The 21,720-nt window shown below is 35.9% G+C and overlaps 3 protein-coding genes across 6 annotated transcripts; 1 reads left to right on the plus strand and 2 right to left on the minus strand.

Annotated features, from left to right (window-relative positions):
• Positions 1-32: 32 nt before the first annotated feature.
• Positions 33-11,940, minus strand: LOC126776552 (exonuclease 3'-5' domain-containing protein 2). 2 transcript variants are annotated; one of them, XM_050499156.1, is made up of 10 exons: positions 11,590-11,939; positions 10,979-11,135; positions 10,193-10,393; positions 8,690-8,931; positions 8,100-8,249; positions 7,659-7,861; positions 7,269-7,434; positions 6,538-6,699; positions 5,781-5,945; positions 5,333-5,533 (listed from the first exon to the last, which is right to left on the minus strand). In XM_050499156.1, exons 1-10 carry the CDS (start codon positions 11,811-11,813, stop codon positions 5,470-5,472), a joined length of 1,734 nt encoding a protein of 577 aa, XP_050355113.1. In that variant the 5' UTR covers positions 11,814-11,939; the 3' UTR covers positions 5,333-5,469. The 2 variants fall into 2 exon arrangements, with proteins under 2 accessions (XP_050355123.1, XP_050355113.1); XM_050499166.1 differs by lacking the exons at positions 5,333-5,533; positions 5,781-5,945 and adding an exon at positions 33-715 and having other exon boundaries at positions 11,590-11,940.
• A 3,200-nt stretch (positions 11,941-15,140) lies between these two features.
• Positions 15,141-17,872, plus strand: LOC126776463 (probable ATP-dependent RNA helicase DDX23). Its single transcript, XM_050498983.1, has one exon. It carries the CDS (start codon positions 15,302-15,304, stop codon positions 17,753-17,755), a length of 2,454 nt encoding a protein of 817 aa, XP_050354940.1. The 5' UTR covers positions 15,141-15,301; the 3' UTR covers positions 17,756-17,872.
• On the minus strand, positions 17,793-21,652 carry LOC126776811 (MICOS complex subunit MIC27). Of its 3 annotated transcripts, none has more exons than XM_050499620.1 (8): positions 21,511-21,652; positions 21,255-21,412; positions 20,898-21,064; positions 20,452-20,561; positions 20,094-20,229; positions 19,062-19,231; positions 18,109-18,138; positions 17,793-17,913 (listed from the first exon to the last, which is right to left on the minus strand). In XM_050499620.1, exons 2-6 carry the CDS (start codon positions 21,410-21,412, stop codon positions 19,062-19,064), a joined length of 741 nt encoding a protein of 246 aa, XP_050355577.1. In that variant the 5' UTR covers positions 21,511-21,652; the 3' UTR covers positions 17,793-17,913; positions 18,109-18,138. The 3 variants fall into 3 exon arrangements, with proteins under 3 accessions (XP_050355577.1, XP_050355568.1, XP_050355585.1); XM_050499611.1 differs by having other exon boundaries at positions 19,059-19,231; XM_050499628.1 differs by lacking the exon at positions 18,109-18,138.
• Between the last annotated feature and the right edge of the window lie 68 nt (positions 21,653-21,720).

The raw sequence follows: 21,720 nt of genomic DNA on the forward strand, positions 1-21,720 counted from the left end.
CAAAAAATATGTTTCCACATAATTTACTTGATACTGTGAAAAACTGGTGAAAGGTGTCCTATTGCCGGGTGACGCAATTGCTGACGCTGCGCCTTATGTCATCCGTGTATCGTTATGCTTGCACTATACTACAAACTATGCTATGTAACTCCTCCACCCCAAAATCAGCAACTATTTGAGAACTGCGTGATAAAATGATGCTGGAAACCGTTCTTGACATTTTATCTCAGTATTTGGCTTCATTTCAATCACATTATTAGCTTTATACTTGCAGCAAAGATTGTTGTATCGTCGTAATAAAATAGCAATAGTAAATGCAAGTATACTCAATAAGGTGATATAAAATGGTATCGTCGTATGATAAAATGTTGAGGGAATACGTTCCAACTATAATTTCGGTTGCAACATGACTTTGTTCTGAATAGAATGCAGGTTTCTAAGATCAATAGATTTCAAGCTAATGTAGTCTGCACTTTTTCGCTGTGGTATGTTTTTGAAGTTTATATCCAAAATTTTAAGAGACCTGGCCTGCAATTTTGTTTTCGGTGTTGCTAATTATAAATCGTCCTGCGTGTAAATTACAGTCCACAGGAATAATAGCCAAAAAAATTCCGTTTAGTCTAAGAGAATCTTCCCGCTTGCATATTATATGTACTTGCGCAGGTCGTGGATATGATATGATGTAATGTCTTTCATCTAATTCTTCCATAGCTTCCTGAGAGAGAGATAATGATGTCATCACACAGCTTGGCTCCAAAGTTTGATTATAATTTGGTTATGGTTTAGGTTCGGTTATGCCGTGGAGTACCGGCTTAGAATAGTACTCCCCCAATCTCATCCCGTGGGTGTCGTAAGAGGCGACTGAGGGACGGGGAAAAGGGGGGATGGGCAGCAGCGTCCCCCCTCCCATAAACATCTTACCCCCCTACTGCGCTCGCCAACACGCCTGCCCAGCGCGGCGAGTATGGGCAAACCCCTCCCTTAATGGCAGATGCGCCCAAAAAAAGGCCCCCAGTTACCGGCAAGCCCGCTAGGCCCGACCAAGGTAGCGGTCGCGGTATCGGCAGGGCAGGGGGTGCTAAGAATCACCGGTTCACGGCAGGCTACCGTATAAAACGACTGAACATGGCAACATATAATGGACGCTTGATGAGGCTGGACCATCACTTCGCCGAATTAGAAGTAGAGTTAAGTCATATAAACTGGCATATACTGGGGTTATCTGAAGTCCGAAGACAGGGGGAGGACACGATAACTCTAGAGTCCGGTAACTTACTCTACTTCCGCGAAGGTGATAACCTCTCCCAGGGTGGTGTCGGTTTTCTAATCAAAAAGGATCTCATTAGCAGCATTGTGGAAATCAGTAGTGTGTCGAACCGGGTAGCGTACCTTGTCCTAAAACTTTCCGACAGGTCCTCCCTGAAGGTCGTACAGGTATATGCGCCAACTTCGACATACTCTGATGATGTGGTCGAAGCGATGTACGAGGACATCGCAAAGGCCCTCAACGACACCTCGAAGGCCCACTACAATGTTGTTATGGGAGACTTTAATGCTAAAGTGGGAGTACAAGATAGCGGTGAATCGAAAGTCGGACCTTACGGCTTGGGCTGCAGAAATCACAGGGGGCAAATGCTGGTAAACTTTCTCGAAGCGCAGGGGTTTTTTTTTGATGAATTCTTTCTTTCAAAAGAAGCCTCAGAGGAGGTGGACCTGGCGAAGCCCCGATAACGTGACAAGGAACGAGATAGACTTTATCATTTCGAATAAAAGGCACATATTTAGAGATGTTTCAGTGATCAGCAGGTTTAATACCGGAAGTGATCACCACTTGGTTCGAGGCACTCTAAATATCAACTTAAAAGCCGAAAGATCGAGAATGATGAGGTCTACTCTCCGACCTACCATGCTCCAAGCTGCTCAAGGCTCCGAAAAGTTCCAAATGGAACTTCAAAATTAATTCACCGCGTTGGAAACCATAAGCAGCATTGATGAGAGAACCGACACGCTGGTCAAAATACTGCAAAACACATCCCGCAAGTGTTTTCCGCCACAGAGAAGAGACAACGCACCAAAACTCTCTGCTGAGACACTCGAGCTCATGAGAAAACGACGAGAACTACCATCGTTTTTGTCAGATAAGGCCTTAAACCGAACAATAAAAACGCTGACGCGACGCGATCTCCGACGCTCCAATACCCGTGCCATCAAGGCTGCGATTGAGCAAAATCGGGGATCGAAAGTGTTCGCTCGCAAGTTTGGGAGGCCGCGTCTGACAAAACTTAAAACTGAAAATGGTGGGGTCGTTACCTCTAGGCCTGAGATTGTCGGAGAAGTAGAGAGGTTTTATGGGCAGTTGTTCTCTTCAAGATCGGATAAACCCGTGGGAATCAGTATTGATGACCAGCGCGCCCCTCTTATGCGCCATTACTCCGAGGAGCTCCCGGTCGTTGACCAAGGAGAGATTAGGGCGGCTCTAGAACAGCTTAAAAACAACAAAGCTCCGGGAGATGACGGATTCACAACAGAGTTGCTTAAGGCAGGCGGGACTCCGGTCCTGAAAGAGCTAGCAAGCCTCTTTAATTGCGTCATCCAACATGGCAAGACCCCGGAAACGTGGAGCGGGAGTGAGGTGGTACTGTTTTTCAAGAAAGGTGACAAAACCCTCTTGAAAAACTACAGACCAATCTCCCTCCTGAGTCACGTGTACAAGCTGTTCTCAAGAGTCGTCACGAACCGTCTCGCCAGACGACTTGACGAGTTCCAGCCCCCAGAGCAAGCCGGCTTTCGATCAGGCTACAGCACCGTGGACCACATCCATACTGTTCGGCAGATTGTGCAGAAGATCGAAGAGTACAATCAGCCGCTGTGTATGGCATTTGTGGACTACGAGAAAGCCTTCGACTCCATCGAAACCTGGGCAGTGCTCGACTCATTGCAGAGATGTCATATCGATTGGAGATATATCGAGGTACTGAGATGTCTGTACAACGCCGCTACAATGACTGTCCACATCCAGGACTGTAAGACGAAGGCGATCCAACTGCGCAGAGGGGTGAGACAGGGGGATGTAATATCCCCGAAACTGTTCACCAATGCGTTGGAAGACGTTTTCAAAACGCTGGATTGGACTAGGTATGGAGTCAATGTAAACGGCGAGTACATCTCACACCTTCGATTTGCCGACGATATCGTCATCATAGCAGAGTCGCTGGAACAACTCACCGAAATGCTGCGCAGCCTAGGCGAGTCTTCCCGGTGTATCGGTCTCGGTATGAACTTGGACAAGACCAAGGTCATGTTCAATAGGCATGTCGTGCCGGGACCGATATACGTCGAGGGGAAACCTCTCGAAGTTGTTAGTGAATATACCTACCTAGGACAGATAATACAAGTCGGTAGGAACAACTTCGAGAAGGAAGCCGATCGAAGAATTCGCTTGGGATGGGCAGCATTTGGCAACCTTCGTCAAGTCCTCAAGTCGTCTATACCGCAATGTTTGAAGACGAAAGTCTTCAACCAATGCGTCTTACCTGCCATGACATACGGTGCCGAAACGTGGACACTAACTGCGGGACTAGTCCACAAATTCAAAGTCGCTCAGCGTGCTATGGAGCGAGCTATGCTCGGAGTATCTTTGAAGGATAAGATCAGAAATGAGATTATCCGGAAAAGAACCGGAGTCACCGCCATAGCTTGCAAAATTAGCAGGCTGAAGTGGCAGTGGGCTGGTCACGTATGTCGTAGGACCGATGGCCGTTGGAGCAGACGAGTCCTAGAGTGGAGACCGCGAATCGGCAAGCGCAGCGTAGGGCGCCCTCCAGCCAGGTGGACCGACGACCTTAAGAAGGTGGCGGGCACCAACTGGATGCGGAAGGCGGAGGACAGGGAGCTTTGGCGCACCTTGGGAGAGGCCTATGTTCAGCAGTGGACAACGATTGCCTGTTGATTGATTGATTGATTGATTAGGTTCGGACATTATATCTCCATGTACAAAAACATATGCCTGTTGGTAACAATGAAAGGATTAGGAGGAAGGAGAGCCTGCATATTTCTATTCGGAAAGACAGCTTATATAAATCAAAAGACTACAGAAACTATGGGTACTTTAAAAAATATAATTATCTGTTTATTATAGTAATAATATCCTGGTTTTATAATATCGTAATACTCTTTAAGTTCTAAATCTATAACCTGGTTTCTATTGTAAATTTTACTAAGTTTTTCTACCATTTTACTGACTACATCTATCCCTAGCATTGAGTGACGTGTACTAGAGACTCTAATAAACGCTAAAAAAAATCTATTCTTAAAAACTCGCCTAAAACGTCATTGACATTTTCTGTAATAACAGTGAGAAGCTGAGTAAATTGTGCGTATTTTATTAAATGAATTTCTGTAAAAATACTTTTATCTAATATTGACAACAATGTAGCATTAAGCTTGCATTGTTAACTTTTAGTACAAAATACGTTTAGTATCAACTGTCGCAGGGACTGACTCATGTCGCACTACATACGTCATGATAGTACTGAACAAAGTTTGACAACGTTCATAATATTCCTGAGGAGTATCGTTCCCCTGGGTGGCCAAAGCAAGATTGTAAAGAGCGGTCTCGTCTCTCTGATCCGAAAAATTGTTGATTAAGGCAGTTCGTATTCCTAACCAGTTCTCTGGTATACCGTTGGAGTTAATAAACCGCGCCGCGGGACCGGTTATCTTATTTAAAATTCCGTTTATTAAACTTAAATTAGTTAATTCTGAACCGGGTTCTGTTCCTACATAATGATTAACTATGTGGTCACAAATATTAATAAACCTAGGTAAGATATTAGTGTTCGTCAAATTCGGGAACTAGGCGTAAGGCCTTAAAAACTACATCAGGGTCATATTGAGCCATATGAAATACTTTAATAAATTCTAATTCCCTATTCAAATCTTAGCCAATTCTACGAGAAGTCCTCGATGCAGGCCCCCTTGGGTAAGATTTCCTAGGATGGAAAATCTTGAAAACTTAGGACTACGGAATAAGGAACACAGGCCATGCTATGTACTATGTATGTGTAAACGACCGAAATGAAATATATGTACTTACATATATTGTATTTCGGTCATTTTTGCAAAAATCGTTTGCAAAAAACTAATTAAAATTAGCATTCTTAACTTTTAGCTTTTGAATATGATCTATGTAAACGAGGTTTTCAGATGACACAATGAAGTATTATGTAAATAAAAATATATATATATAGGGTAAAAATTATTATTTATTTTAAAAGATATGTACAACATGTATTTCTTATATATCATTTTAGTTCTGTCACTCATACGTCTTAATCTAATTATATGACTTAACCTTAAATTATAATCATCTTAAAATAGATTTAATATAAATACAAAAATATGATTTGAAATATCTCATTGTCATTGTAAAAATAAATCATTTTATTTAAAACCAAATACATCCAGTATTTACAAAACAATCAATTTTAAGTCTTGTTCAGATAGTCGTCCCTCTTCCAAACGCACTCTTAATCTGAAAAATAAATATATCACGAATATATTTATATAACTTAAACTACCAAAATGAATGTTCCAAGCACAAAAAATAAATGTGTTGCCAGTTCATTTATAGTTTGTATAGTCTTGTAAAGTCTTGAATATAAACAGTATTCAGGCAATTTTTTTTTACATAATTTCAAGTTAATTATTTGTAATGTCAAAATATTAAATATTTAAATTTGGAATAGAATAATAATATAAAATAGAAAATAGATAATAACCTTTCCTCATTATGCTTAACAGACCAAAGCTCAGGCATGTACTTAGGACACATGGACGCAAGGAAGTGTTCTCTCCACTCTTCCTCAAGTCGCAGCAGTCCTTCACGTTCAAGATAATATTCCACAACTTTGTAACCATGTGATTCATAGTCTGCGTTCTCGTAACTAAATAAAGACAAAAAGTTACCGTTTAGAAATTATAGGATATAGATCTATTGCAGTTTCTCTCCACGGTTTTACCCGCATGTGAGCATAGTGGGAGGTTTTAGATAACCTATTTCTGTGCCCCTGACAACGTGTATGCAAAAATTTATTTTGTACGTAACGATCGATTGAATAGTTGTTTGTATCAAATTCATAAACAGTAGTCAAATTCCATTGCCGTATAATCTAACATACCGTACCGTAACAGCCTGTGAATGTCCCACTGCTGGGCTAAAGGCCTCCTCTCCTCTTTTTGAGGAGAAGGTTTGGTGCTTATTCCACCACGCTGCTCCAAAGCGGGTTGGTGGAGTACACATATGGCACATAATTTCAGTGAAATTAGACACATGCAGGTTTCCTCACGATTTTTCCTTCACCGTAAAGCACGAGATGAATTATAATCACAAATTAGGCACATGAAAATTCAGTGGTGCTTGCCCGGGTTTGAACCCACGATCATCGGTTAAGATTCACGCGTTCTTACCACTGGGCCATCTCGGCTTCTATAATGTACATGCAGTAATGTAATAAAATGTTGATACTCAATACATACGTTACTTGTAATAGAGCCGCTTCTTGTAGCAGATCCTGTGTGATCTCGTCATGTTGAATATAGTACTGCAGTATGATAGACTCCAACTCCTTACGACGCGCTTCGGGCAACACGTGCTTTTTGGACTGATAGAGCAAAGCGCGAGCAGCTGAACGAATTTTTCTGAAAAGGAATCTCTCTTTAATACAAAAAAAAAGTGCCAAAAGTCACACTAATAACAATACTTAATTTCTGTCAAATTTAACAAATAAAATTAACTATTCTAAGCATGTGTAATTTATTTACATTTTATAACTAAATTTAATGGCAGGAATATCTAAACAATTATGCACAAACTATTGACGCGGGTGATTTAGAACATTTAATAAACTGAGTTTTTTTTATGTATTTTCGTCTCATTGTAACTTTGTTATTTTTTGCTTTGCATTTTTTTTATCATAAAATTAATAATTGAAAACCAGTATGTTTTTTTAAAAATGAACTGATATGTTTAAGTCGTTCAGTGTAAATGTTATTCATAAATTTTATTTGGTGTCTCAGTTAAAACTTCGTACATATGATAAGGCAGGCAGTCCTGACAAACGAATACTGAAATTCCGGGTACACTACACATATACAGCACACACACACTTGCAGTCTTGTCCTCTAGAAGGTAGCTAGTGTCGTCCGGGAGACAGAGACACAATATACACACACACGCACACATACTCACAGTATACACACACACTCACTTGCTGTCCTTGTCCTCCAAGAACTTGCCGGCGTCGTGCGCAGCGAGCGGCGCGGAGCAGCGTCTGGCGAGACTCTCGCGCACGGGCTGGTCGCGCATGTTGCTTGTCTGATGACACTCCACACACAACAGTACAACGTCGTGAGACGAATGATCTTTCATTATCTCTGTAACAGAATAAAATTCGTCATTTAAGTGTATTTCACAATAAAAAAAATACATCGTCATTAATTGCATATTCTTATTCTGCACGAAATGATTTGATAGTTTGTTACTGCTGGCAGCCTGCATGACCTTGCATACATAGAAAAAAAAAGCCTATTTTGAAATATGAATTTAGTTAAAATTGTTATTTTTTTTTTACAATCATTAAAAAAAAACATATATTTACCAGGAAAATATTTCCTATATTCTCTAGGCACGACGTTTTTTCTTATGTACGAATCTTTAACCCCGCAAACAACACATTTGTTCTCTTTAGTCAGCTGGTAGTATCGGCCGACGTCGCCCACGGAGCGTCCCGCGGGCTCGAAGCGCAGGCGCACCGTTAACGGATCTTCGCTTACTATATCTGCTAGTTCTTTTTCGACATACCTGTAAATATTGAACACTATTTATTTATATTTAAATATTTAACTGAGATATTTACAAGCTGTGCTGAAATTATTAGCAGATTTATGAATTATATTTCCATATTTATTTGTTATCATATTTTATATATATTATTTTAGTTGCTTAGTCAATATCGAACAGCTGATTGAATAATAGTAAAATTTCCATTAAAATGTTTGAGCTCATGTATTGATTAAATATGTTCATAACAGCCATATACCATACAGCCTTTTTATTATCACAAGTACAGAGTATCTCGCCGTCCGGTGCTTGAAGGAAACAGTTATGATACAAGGGCTTTGAGCGAGTTGAATTTGAATATTTTTTGTTGAATACTTCCTTAGTTGCCTTGGTGTTTTTTTCTTTATATCTAGAATAAAAAAATATATATTTAATTTTAATTTATTAAGAAGATCATTTGCTGATATGAAAAGCGATGATTATAGCTTAATAATTTTGCAAAAGTACCTCACCTAAACTTTTTAAGCATTTTAACTAATTTTAAGTAAAGTTTGTCATATATGTTCCTAATTGTATTAATTAGTGCAGATAAATCCGGCGTAATTCTTAAATAGAGCTTGTCTTTGAAAAGTACGACATGAACCAGACTTGAAAAAAGTTTTTTTGTCGAAACCGGTCGAAACCGATACATACTGGATATATCCAGGCTTTTTATCCCGGAAATAATCACGGAAGCAAAGCAGAAAAAAATAAGAATGTGAAGTATGAATATTACGCTTTAAACAAGCCGTTATATTGTAAATTGAAACATAACTAAAAATTAAATAAATTAAAATATAAATCAGTTACTCTGTGGCTTTTTTTTTTACTATCTGCTTATTTCTGTAACATTTATCTGAATACTTTGAACAGATCTGATGTATTTTATTCCAATGGTCATTATTATATCTATTCCACAATAATAAATATGGACTTTTGTGGTAGTCGTTGACAACTTTCACGAATATTCTTATAGCAACATGAGCGTCCAAGGCTGCATATTTTATTTGTCTTTCTGTTAGCTCATCTGCACCCCAATTACTGCATCGGATCTAAAAAAACACAATTATTATAAAAAAGATAAAATGACATAAAACATTACAATGCGAGATCTTAACGATAATATAAACAAGAGGTGAGGTTGTCCAGGAAATATCATGGTTGATCCCGACCAAATAGTATTTGTTCGTAAATTAAGCACCAAACCTTCAAGATAAGTGAAAAAACATTTACCTAGCAGTAAGTAACTTTAAAGTTTTTATTGTCTTATTTTTTTTATAGTATAGGTAGGCGGACGAGCATATGGGCCACCTGATGGTAAGTGGTCACCCACAGACATTGGCATTGTAAGAAATTTTAGCCATTGTTTAAATCGCCAATGCGCCACCAACCTGGGGAACTAAGATGTTATGTCTCTTGTGCCTGTAATTACACTGGATCACTCACCCTTCAAACCGGAACACATGAATACTAAGTCAATATTTGGTATTATTGCGTTCCTGTTTAACCTGCACAAAGCAATTTTTAAGGAAATCATTTTGGCCTATTCTTACATAATCCATAAAAATGTTAATTATAAATGCATTTTCTATACATGCATTTTCTAATCGTACAATATGAATTGATTATTAATTTCTTTGCAATGATAAGTATGTCACTTGAGCATTACTCTCGAATATCATTTAACAATAATTATTTATCTTCATAACAGATTGCTTTAGTTACAAATTACAATGAACAACATAAATTAAATCCACAATATTATGACGCTTAACCCATTTCTACTTCATAAATACTTGTGGAATGTAGAGGATTACAAATAATATTTAGTTTAGAGCAAAATAAACACAGATAATGAGTCACGTAACGTAAATTTCGCAATTAGTTTGACTACATTAAATATCTTCATTCGAATATCTGATACATTTTATAATATTGATGTATCAAATGTATGGGGAAAATAACCTCGGAATATGTTTTTATATGTAGTCAAATTTGTATAGGTAGCAGGAAAACGGCTCGTATCATCCAACTCAAAACGGATAGTCCACAATGGAATACAACAATACCAAGTACTGCTGTTTTGCAGTAGAATGTCTGATGTGTGAATGGTACCTACAAGCTTGCACAAAGTCCTACCACCAGTAAAATTGTTACATTTTATAACATAAAACATAATATTAGAAGATTACAATATTTTTAATACTTTTAAAAAAGAGATTAACTAGCCAATATCATGGACTATGAGGACGAAGACTCAACATCTATATTAATCTAGTAATACTTATAAATTGTAACTACATATAATCTCACCCTCCTATTCTTATCCAATACTACACCCAGGAACATCTTAGCTAAAAAAGCCAGACCACCTGTATTATGTCTGCATAATTCCACTATATGCCTTATATCCAATGTGCTCTTCATATAAACTGAGTAGTCCATTGCTAGGTACATTGCATCATCCCCTGGAGCCACACCAACTTTGTATATACTTTTATCTTCTAAGAGTTCCTAGAATTTAAATTAATGCCCAAAATTTTATTGGAGCATTTGCAATAATCTCAATAAAATAAATCTTACTTTTGTTTATTTATATTTAAGTTTCATTATATTTAAGATAAATAATAATAATAATTTCCTCCAGACCAATCTTGGCCACGGCGGCCAATCTCAAGAAAGATTAGCCACCTACGCAGGAGATATTATAGTGCACAAATGTGTGCGCAAACACAGGTGCACTCTCTATTCCCTAACTCTCATAATCTGATGGCAATCCGACAGACTGGAAAGAGTTCATGACAATAATAATATTCAACAAAATAATTTTCATATATATTAAAGAAACTACTTCTCACTTTAATAAGTGTAGTAGTATGTATTATTATTAATTTACTCTAAAATTCAACAAATCTTTTATATATTTTTTTACTTAACTAATATTATAGTGCCTTTGGATATTTGTGATTCATGTCAAGTAGATTAGAAAGATTCTTATGAAAAGTTGATTATATTGTGTAAAAACATATGTAATATTTTTTTTAAATTTACACATACAATTACACAAAATAGAGTAACAGCTAATTTAAATGAACTGACCTTTAGAGGCTTAGGAATAGACTTCATGTGGCTAAGTCTAAATAGAGCACAATATCCATCATAAGTAGAAAGTTGTAACAAAGCAACAGGATGTCTTATCCTTTGCTCTGAGACCCATTCACAATCAAAGCCAATAGCATGATGTTGAGTACAGCGTCTGCAATTTTCATCTCATAATCTTATCATCATAGGCATTAATAGTTTGCATACATTTGCGAGTATTCATTTCTATCTTTAATGACATTTATTATACTATTATAATATATTAGCAATTATTACAAGACCAAATAAATATCTTATATATATATAGAAATGTCATAATAGTGTATACCGAGAAAAAATATAATATAAATGATGTGCACTATGAGTATACTGCAAAGCCCATTGATTGAAGATTGATACCATTTTTCTTTAATATTTGAAATCTTAATAAAGGCAGTTTTTTAAAGTAAAAGAAAGTACTTCAAGTATAGATTCAACAAGACTTTGTAATATAATTAATACAGTTAATAACAAAAATGTTTTATTACATTACAGAAATCTAACCAAATTCCTATTTTGTAAATCAATATCTATACTAGTAATCAGTTATTTAAAAAATGTTTTTACACCTTCGTAATTCTTGCACTATTTCCTCACAAGATTCTTCAGATGTTATAGTTTTGATAACTAAATAATCTATTGTACGAGATGGGTTTTTCAATTTTAAAGCCTGCTTTAAAACGAGGTATGTAATACCAGCAAAACCCAGTGCTATAGCTGAGGTGAGGCCGAGTTGGAACTTTGAAGGAGTATTCATTTTAAACAATAATATTATGTTAGCACTAAATTTCATAAAAACATATTCCAATTCGATAGGTAAATACGATGCTCCCGCCCGGTGACGCTTTAGAGGCCAGTAGGGCCAACAGCAATACACAGTACGAAAAAAAAAGATGCAGTGTTCTGTGATAATGTGTGGACACCGTAGACAGAAACATATAGACGCAATGACGATTTCCTTCTCACATACACAAGAAAGAGAACGAAAATCACGTTACAAATAGTTTGGACAGAAATAGAATTATCAAATCTTTTGTCCCTTATCGCGTAATTAGTTTTGGTGTTTGTTTCGCAACTCAAGTAGCGAAAATAATTCGACATTTGGTGCGTTCATTGTGTTTATTGATCAATTTTTGCTTATTTTTATGTTAGAAAACGATTCTAATCCAGTAAAAAGGCTGAGAAACAATCCTTTAATTATATCGAAGGTTATACAATGGTGCAGCGTTGTATTATTTCATGTTAAAGTTATAGCAAGAAGAAAGTTGCCGGTGTTTGTTTTTACGCGTAAGTACGACAATTTTGTCCCTAAATATAATTTCTCAGTGATGTTTATTTATGCCATAGCATGACGGAACCTTATATTGCATTAAAATCCTAAAGATAATAGGTTTTTCCAGTTTTTATCATTCATAACCTATAATTATTTATCATGTAAGTGCTGCCAGCGTCAGCTAAAAAAATATCCCGATTTTCGATAAAAAATATCGACTCGTTGACAATGTAAAGAAATAAATACGGAGTCCAATAATAACCTAAAGTTCTTCGTTATATGTAAATATGTTATTTTAATTTATTCGTTTTCCTATTTATAATTTCCTAACGGCAACATTATTTAACATTTTTCATGAATTTATAATATTATTACATTCCGAGTCAAGAGGTTGACATAGAAATCTATGTGGCAACCATTCTTTAGTAATAATTTAATTGAGTGTTTTAGATTTCAACTTCTGAGGAGAATGCTAATTCAGTACCATATATATATTTCATATGCGCCGGAATGGCAAATGACTACTCCACCTGATGGTAAGTGGTAGTAGAGTCCAAACGCGACGACGGTCAGTACAGTCGGAAAGAATGTTCTATACTAGCCGTCCCCGCCTTACCAGCCCGCAAAATGCCTCTTCACGCCTCATTTGAAGGAACCCGGGTTGTAAGAGGAGGGGAACACGTGAGCTGGTAAGGAGTTCCATTTTTTGGAAGTGCGACAAAGAAATGAGTTGCCAAATTTCTTTTTGCGCGATAGAATTGATGTCACGGTTAGGCGGTGACATCGAGAGCCAGCACGCGTAGACTTATGATGGAAGGGGGACGCAGGAATAAGAGAGAATAATTCCTCAGAGCACTCGCCGTGATACAGTCGATAGAAAGCGCTCAGCGCTGCTATCTCTCGACGCAATTGTAAAGGCTCGAGGGTGTTTGTGACCTTTACATTGCCAATAATGCGGACTGTACGTTGCTGCAACCCGTCCAAGGCCTCCAGTAGGTACTTAGCGGAGCCATCCCAAAGGTGCGAGCAATATTCAAGGCAAGACCGTACCTGTGTTTTGTATAACAGGCACAGTTGTTGTGGCGTGAAAAAACGACGCACCTTGTTCAGAACTCCGAGTTTCCTTGAAGCTGTTTTTATAACAGCCTCGATGTAATCCCTTGGACTAAGGTCGCAGCGAACGTCCATTCCCAGCATGGCGATTTTGCTTTGTATCACCAGCGGAATACCACAGAGGGAGGGAAGAGGGAAAATGGTGACTTTTTCGCTGTGAGAGCGCATACCTGTGTTTTCTTGGCATTAAACTCAACAAGATTATCAGAACCCTATTTGGCGATAAGCTCTAACGTCCTATTGAGTTCAATGACAAGATTCTCCCGCCTCTCCTCAGTTTCCGCTCGCCCAGCCACTTCGCGTCCGTGGTATCCACCATGCACTGTACTATCGTCTGCATAGCAATGTATGTTCCCAAGAGTGAGCATATCAGTGATATGCAAAAGAAAGAGAATGGGAGATAGCACTGATCCCTGGGGGACCCCAGCATTCACTACATAGAATTGTGAAGCGCAACCATCAACTAAAACACGAAGGATACGCTTGTGTAGGAAGCTGGCAATCCAGGTGCATAGCTAAGCAGGCAGACCATATGCCGGCAGCTTGGAGAGAAGACTTCTGTGCCAGACCCTTTCGAAAGCCTTATAGATATAAAGATGCTAGAGTACTATTGATAATGGAAACAAAAACAAACAATGCAACAGTTTTTAAATGTAGTTGGAAAACAAAAAAAATATTTTAATTAAAAAAAATTATAATAAATATTAAAATGTAAAATTCAATAAACTTCTTTTGTTTTAATAAAATTCTGAAAATTATTTATCTCCCAAAACAGGGAATGCAGTTACTATGGCAACATTATACGCACACATTAACAAACTATCTCTGTCCCAATCGCGATTTCACGGCCCCTTGATCTATTTGTTTCTCTGTCTACGGATTAGCTAAATGTCAATAAGAATAACTATGTCAACTTCAACACAGAATAAAAAATATACATATTATAAATAATAATTTGTCAACCTAATTCAATTCGAATCAATAATAGTATATCAATTATCATTAAACGCATATACATTTAATATTGATAATAATATGAGAAAAAATCAAGCTGATCAGCGGATCAATTAAATAATTTCAATGACGTAGTCAATAAAATATTATAGGACATAACATTTTAATTTCCATTGTGCCTCCAACATTGGCGATATAAGAGGTCAAGGCAATAGAGACTGCGGGACTTGTGGCATTATAAGCTAATCAAAAGAGCAAGACCAAAGACAGTCAACAGTGAACCAAAAGTGAACAGTCTGCATTAATACGTTCCAATCTCAATAAATATCATAACCAGACTTGGGCAAAATGTAAGAAAATTAATGATTAAGGCTTACGATTACAATGTGTGATCATCTATCACAATAACAGATTAACTTGGAAGTTAGAGAGATGAATTGTGAAGAGTATGACTTGACTCACTCATTCGATTTACTTTTTTTAGTTATTATAGTATCTGTTTAATCTGAAAATATTTTGCCTAAGACTGATCATAATTATATTACCATAACATCATTAGTTTTTTCTTTGTTATCTTTATATTTCCTAAAGTTGTTTACTATTATTTAAATTAAATCTTTAACTATTTAACAAACAGCCAGCATTATAAAATTATATGAATTGTGGGCAAGGAAAAGGAAAAGGGCTCAAAAGTGCTTTTAAAGATTTCATAAAGACATAGAATAAAGTTCAAAAGAATAAAGTTTCAATACAGATAATATTGGAAGTAAGGTGCTAAACGTCAAAACTGTTACTGACATAAATGCAAACATGAACGAATGTATATCTGTGTTATAAAATGTTAAATGCGGTACTTAATCAAATCTCCATAATACCGATTGAAAATAAACTACTTTGTTAATTATATAGTTGTCAATAATTTTTATTTGTATTCTATAAAGATGGCCGGTGAAAGAAGTTTGGAACGACGCAGATCACGATCACGGGAACGCCATGAAAGACACGAAGATCGCGATACTTATAGGGATAAAGTAAAGCGACGTGATAGATCTAGAAGCCCGAGAAAAGAGCGGGAAAGGTCGCGTAGTCCCATACGAAAAGATGAGCAGCGCACCCGAGAAAGAGATCGCTCAAAAAGCCCTACTCGTAAAGATAGCGGTAGGTCTAGAAGCCCTAAAAAACGTGAAGGAAATAGAGAACGTCGCCTTGATGACAAAGAAAAAAGCAAATATAGAAAAGAGGAAGAGAACAAACAGGAAGAAGAACAAGTTGGAAAAATGGAAGAGGATCAACCAAAAATGATCAAAAGAGAACCATTATCCTTGGAAGAACTTCTTGCTAAAAAGAAAGCTGAGGAAGAAGCTCGTAGTAAGCCAGTTTTCTTGACTAAAGAACAGAGAGCTGCTCTTGCATTAGAGAGACGTCGTGAACAAGTTGAAGCAATGAGAGCAACTATTGATAAACCGGCTATGGCTACCATTGACCTTACAGGAACGTCGAAAAGAGAAGAAGAAAAAAAACATAGGGAGGAACGAGACAGAGAGAGAGAGCGTGAAAGAGAAAAAGAGAGAGAACGTAAATATGAGGAAAGAAAATCAGGTAGTGATCGTAATAGAGAAGACAAAAAAGAAAAAAATGAGGAGTACAATAAAACAAAGGATAAAGAAAGGGAAGAAGAAGCTATTAAGGCTAGGTATTTAGGTATAGTGAAGAAAAAGCGCAGAGTTCGAAGATTAAATGATAGAAAGTTTGTTTTTGATTGGGATGCATCTGAAGATACCTCAAATGATTACAATACACTTTACAAAGAAAGACACCAAGTTCAATTCTTTGGGAGAGGTCACATTGCTGGTATAGATATTAAATCACAAAAGAAAGATTATAGTAAGTTCTATGGAAATTTATTGGAGAAACGAAGAACGGAATTGGAAAAGGAACAAGAAAAACTGCGCTTAAAGAAAGTCAAAAAGAAGGAAGACAAACAAAAATGGGATGATAGGCATTGGTCTGAGAAAGATCATGATGAAATGACAGAAAGAGATTGGCGAATATTTAGGGAAGATTACAACATTACAATTAAGGGAGGAAAAATACCCAATCCCATCAGATCATGGAAGGAAGCTGGCTTTCATAATGATATAATGGAAATAATAAACAAAGTTGGTTACAAAAGTCCAACTCCCATCCAAAGGCAGGCTATCCCTATTGGACTACAGAATCGAGACATTATTGGTGTGGCAGAAACTGGATCCGGTAAAACGTTGGCTTTCCTTATACCTTTATTGACTTGGATTCAATCATTACCAAAGAGTGAACGGATGGAAGATGCAGACCAAGGTCCATATGCTATAATTCTCGCTCCTACTCGTGAATTGGCCCAGCAAATTGAGGAAGAAACAAATAAATTTGGTATTCCCCTTGGCATCACTTCTGTTGTTGTTGTCGGAGGTCTTTCAAGAGAAGAACAAGGTTTTAAACTGAGATTGGGTTGTGAAATTGTAATTGCTACACCTGGTCGTCTTATTGATGTTTTAGAAAACAGATATTTAGTTCTAAATCGCTGTACCTATGTTGTTCTTGATGAAGCTGATCGTATGATTGACATGGGTTTTGAACCAGATGTACAAAAAATTCTGGAATACATGCCTGTTTCTAATATTAAACCAGATACAGACGCAGCAGAAGATGCCTCAGTATTGCTTGCAAACTACAATACAAAGAAGAAGTACAGACAAACTGTGATGTTTACAGCTACTATGCCACCAGCTGTAGAAAGATTAGCACGTAGTTATTTACGCCGACCAGCTATAGTATACATAGGATCGGTTGGTAAGCCAGTCGACAGAACAGAACAAGTTGTCTACATGATAGGTGAAAACGAAAAACGAAGAAAGTTGACAGAGATTTTGCAACGTGGCGTCGAACCTCCAATTATCATATTCGTGAACCAAAAGAAAGGAGCTGACGTTCTTGCCAAAGGATTGGAGAAGCTTAGCTTTAACGCTTGTACATTGCACGGTGGTAAAGGACAGGAACAACGAGACTTTGCATTGGCTTCTCTTAAGAATGGTTCTAAAGACATATTAGTCGCGACAGATGTCGCTGGTCGTGGTATTGATATTAAAGATGTCAGCATTGTTATAAATTACGATATGGCGAAGTCAATCGAAGACTACACACATCGCATCGGTCGTACTGGTCGTGCAGGAAAAACTGGTAAAGCTATATCATTTGTCACAAAAGAAGACTCCGCTATATACTACGATCTTAAGCAAGTTCTACTTGCTAGTTCTGTATCAACATGTCCACCGGAACTAATGAATCATCCAGAAGCTCAGCATAAACCCGGCACAGTTGTTACAAAGAAACGGAGAGAAGAAATGATTTTCGCTTAATTAAAGTTCAGTTTTCGTTTACAAAAATGAAACAATATTTTCTTTTTAATATTTTATTAATTCTGATGATGTAGAATAAGTTATACTGCAGTTATAATAAATATTTTCTCTTCGTAATTATTTTTTATCATTTCAAGTAATCTTGAACCATCATTAAGCTAAAATAAAAAGATAGTTAATCAAAACACTGTCATTGTGTATATAACTAAAAAGTCTGTCATTAATATATGGTATATCACCCTAACTTAAAAAAAAAAAAACTATGTATGTGTATCTTCGTTTTAATTCAAATTACGTTTAGAAATATTTAATGAGATACATATCCAACTGGTATTGTTTACTTTGATACTTACTAAGTCATTGATCTAATTCATCACTTAAATCTGTAAAAAAAACAATCATGTAGTTCTTTTTATTGGTACTTAAGTTCTAAATATGGTAGTAGCTTATCAACAATAATTTATAGCTTACAATTATTGGGGTTTAAGCTGCAGAAATTATGTGATGATGTAAAGCTGTATTATGTGTTTAAATAATTATATATACATATATATGTATGTATATAATTTTGCCATAAGCCATTGCTAAAAAATAATCTTATGCACGAATTAAGCACCTGACTTTCTTAAGAGACGAGGCTGTTTATGAATTCATTAATGCAATTGATCATTCATATGGGTGTCGTATGACATATATCGGCTATATATTAGGATGGGTGAGGTAGTCGACCCAGAATTTTACTGGTGGTAGGGCTTCATGCAAGCTCGTCTGGGTAGGTACCACCCACTCATCAGATATTCTACCGCAAAACAGCAATACTTAATATTATTGTGTTCCGGTTTGAAGGATGAGTGAGCCAGTGTAATTACAGGCACAGGGGACATAAAATCTTTGTTCCCAAGGTTGGTGGCGCATTGGCTGTAAGCGATGGTTGACATTTCTTACAATGCCAATGTCTAAGGGCATTTGGTGACCATTTACTATCAGGTGACCCATATGCTCGTCCGCCTTCCTATTCTATATAAAAAAAAATTAATCAATTGAAATTTTTAACCATACATATATAATTTAGTCAAATGTATACAAAGAGGCACAATGAATTAATTAAAAAGCAAACTTTCATTGATGTAAATGAGATATAAAAGATGGTAGTGTTTAATATTGACGATATGAATGCATTAATGAATGATTAAACATGTATACATATCAACCAACAAAACACAATTCACACATGCAATAGAGCTGAAACAAAAACCAAACCAAAACGAAGCAAATCACACATGCACAATAAAGGTATCTTTACTACCTAGTCCTTATGTTCAGAAGGTTTAGTATCTGCCTCTTTAGTAGGAGGAGGCATGACAGCCTGTTTGACAGAGGAAGCCAAAGATACCGTCAGGTCAAGAAATTCAGAGAAATCTTTTGGGAAAGATAACTCAGGGAATTTCACCTCCAGCTGTGGGTCTCCAGGTTTTACTAGACAACATTCAGAATATTGGGATATAATAATTTTGTCACATATTTCTAATCATTTATCGAAATACAATATTTTTTCACATTTATCGAAATAAAATATTTGCACATTTTACATAAGATAAATTTCAATTTCTTGGCAGTTTGACAACACTTCAAAGGTTATTTTGATTCATATTGTGGATTGTGTTGCGTAAAATATGTAAAATTCTAATTTTAAATAAATCATAAAATTAATTTATTTATCAATCAGTTATATGTTAGACAAGTTACACATTGCTTAAAAAATTTGTTTGGAGAAAATACCAAAATATATAAAAATGAGAACTGTTTTATATGTCACTGACCAAAGACATAAAATATAAATCATATTGATTCTCTAGGCCAATTAGTGTGTGAAAAATTTAATTTGGCTTTATGAATGTCTATCTGGGTACATACCAACTAGCCATAAATAACTCAACCGTTAATTAAAGAACAATGAATTTTATTTCTGAATACCGATTTGAAGGTTGTGTGAACCAATGTATTTACTGGCACAAAAAATATAATCCAAAGCCCACAAAATATTCTAGCCTTATAAGACAGTTTCCTTGTAATAATAACACATAAGCTAACCTAACAGGTATAACTTGATTTTGTAAAACAAACTTAGTCTATTAAGAATTATTAATTTTATGCTTAATGTACTTACTATATAATATCTTACAGGATATTAAGTTATCTTAGTTTAGGAATTGAACAGCTCACTAAGTTTTTTTTTTATTAACTACCTTTAAGCTAAATATTATTATATTTTCCAAGATGGTGCAATTAATTTATTATTATTAAATTCAACATGAAACAGAGCTATGAATATACACACCTCCATAGAAAAAGTTGTAAGCAATGTTTATATATTGTTTCACAAAAGCTCCATTATCTTTCGTGAGCTGTTTAGTCTCTTCAGGGAAGCAAATGTAACCCATACCCATTGTTCCTAAGCCAGCATAGAATATTCTCTGAAAACGTAAAGTATTTTTTAAATTTCATATTACAAAAAATTATAGAATTACAGTATTTAAAAATATTATGTACATTTAGTAGATATTTTTTATAAATATTTGCATTATAAGTGGTATTAATTGGAATACTATAACCAATATTTTGAATTTGAATTGAAATTACCTCAATGAATATCAGTATATTAAAATTTAAAATGACCTACAAAAATTCCATCTCACCCTGATAAATCCACCTCGGAGACCAAATATAAACCCAGTTAGACCACCCATAGCAACAGCACCATATCTTTTTTCTTTGTTTTCCTCTTCTCTTAAATATTGTACTATCCCTGAAAATTATGAAAATTTCTTATGTAAAAAATTTAATCTTACAAAATGATCTTAAGATGTATTCTATCAAGTGTTATTGAATTATTATATTTTTTTTTTGTAAAAGTTTTATTATATTATCACTATTATAGTGACTAACACCAAGTTAACATTTATGTGTTCAAATTCTTTATATTCTAATCCAGTTTTCGCCCGCGGTTCGCGGTATCATTCTAGGTTGGATAAAAGTAGTCTATCCCCTTTTCAGTGGTTCAAGCTTGCTTCATACCAAATATAACAGACAGACAGAGTCACTTTCACCCTTATAATATTGATATAAATAATTATATACTAACACTCAGATCTGTCATGCAGCTCGGAGTAATTATCTTTGACAGTATTTTTAAGTTGCTCTGTGTGTGCACATGCTATCTGAACCTGTTCACGCACAGCTTGTACAGGTGACAAAAGCACTGATCTTAAGTAAGAACTCTTCTGCTCATTTGCTTTGGACTGAATAAATCTGGAAATATCACAAGTATAATATGAATAACAGACTTTTTTGGCTTTTTGTTAATTTATATGAATTAATAAAGTTGTAAAACAGTGTAATTAGTACTGTTATGATCCATTTCTTTTCATTTTACTCTGGAGCATGAGAGCCGATTTACATATCACCTCAATTTATGAATAATAATGTTAAGAATACACACTCTCCATAATCAGCATGTGGAGCTTCATAAATGGGCAATTCTGAAGGTTTCATTGGTGGTGGTAGCGCCGGATCATTCGAGGGTCGTATAGGTGTTGCAGCATTGACAACTGGCACTAATGCAACCAGTCCAGATCCAAATACAACTTTTCGAAACATCTACATTGTAAGGAAAGATAATTAATAAAATACAAAAATATAGATTAAGGCAAATATTCAGAATATTAAATTAAGTGTTCAAGTTTAAGATTTTTTACCTCTGCAGATATATATGATCGAATAAGTTACATAAATATAAACAGTTTCCAGCTAAATTTTCGAAGATCAGCTGCTCAAGTGACTTTGAGTGACAGTTGATATGACATTATGTAATTTATTTGGATACGCGTCCGTGATATATATTACATTTTGCATATGTTTATCGCATTTCATCCGTACTTAAAATTATATAAAATACAATTACATAT

The sequence above is a fragment of the Nymphalis io genome, chromosome 2, assembly GCF_905147045.1.
Source record: "Nymphalis io chromosome 2, ilAglIoxx1.1, whole genome shotgun sequence".
In the NCBI taxonomy this organism is placed as follows: Eukaryota; Metazoa; Arthropoda; class Insecta; order Lepidoptera; family Nymphalidae; genus Nymphalis; species Nymphalis io.

Coding starts and splice junctions, on each gene's coding strand:
- LOC126776552 (XM_050499156.1), bottom strand. CDS start 11,813: ATGAAATTTAGTGCTAACATAATATTATTGTTTAAAATGAATACTCCT. Junction 10,394..10,978: donor CTATTCCTAAGCCTCTAAAG/GTCAGTTCATTT, acceptor TTTAAATTCTAG/GAACTCTTAGAAGATAAAAG. Junction 6,700..7,268: donor TTGGAGGACAAGGACAGCAA/GTGAGTGTGTGT, acceptor ATTCCTTTTCAG/AAAAATTCGTTCAGCTGCTC.
- LOC126776463 (XM_050498983.1), top strand. CDS start 15,302: ATGGCCGGTGAAAGAAGTTTGGAACGACGCAGATCACGATCACGGGAA.
- LOC126776811 (XM_050499628.1), bottom strand. CDS start 21,412: ATGTTTCGAAAAGTTGTATTTGGATCTGGACTGGTTGCATTAGTGCCA. Junction 20,562..20,897: donor GCTGCATGACAGATCTGAGT/GTTAGTATATAA, acceptor CATAATTTTCAG/GGATAGTACAATATTTAAGA. Junction 19,232..20,093: donor TTACAACTTTTTCTATGGAG/GTGTGTATATTC, acceptor AATGTTGTCTAG/TAAAACCTGGAGACCCACAG.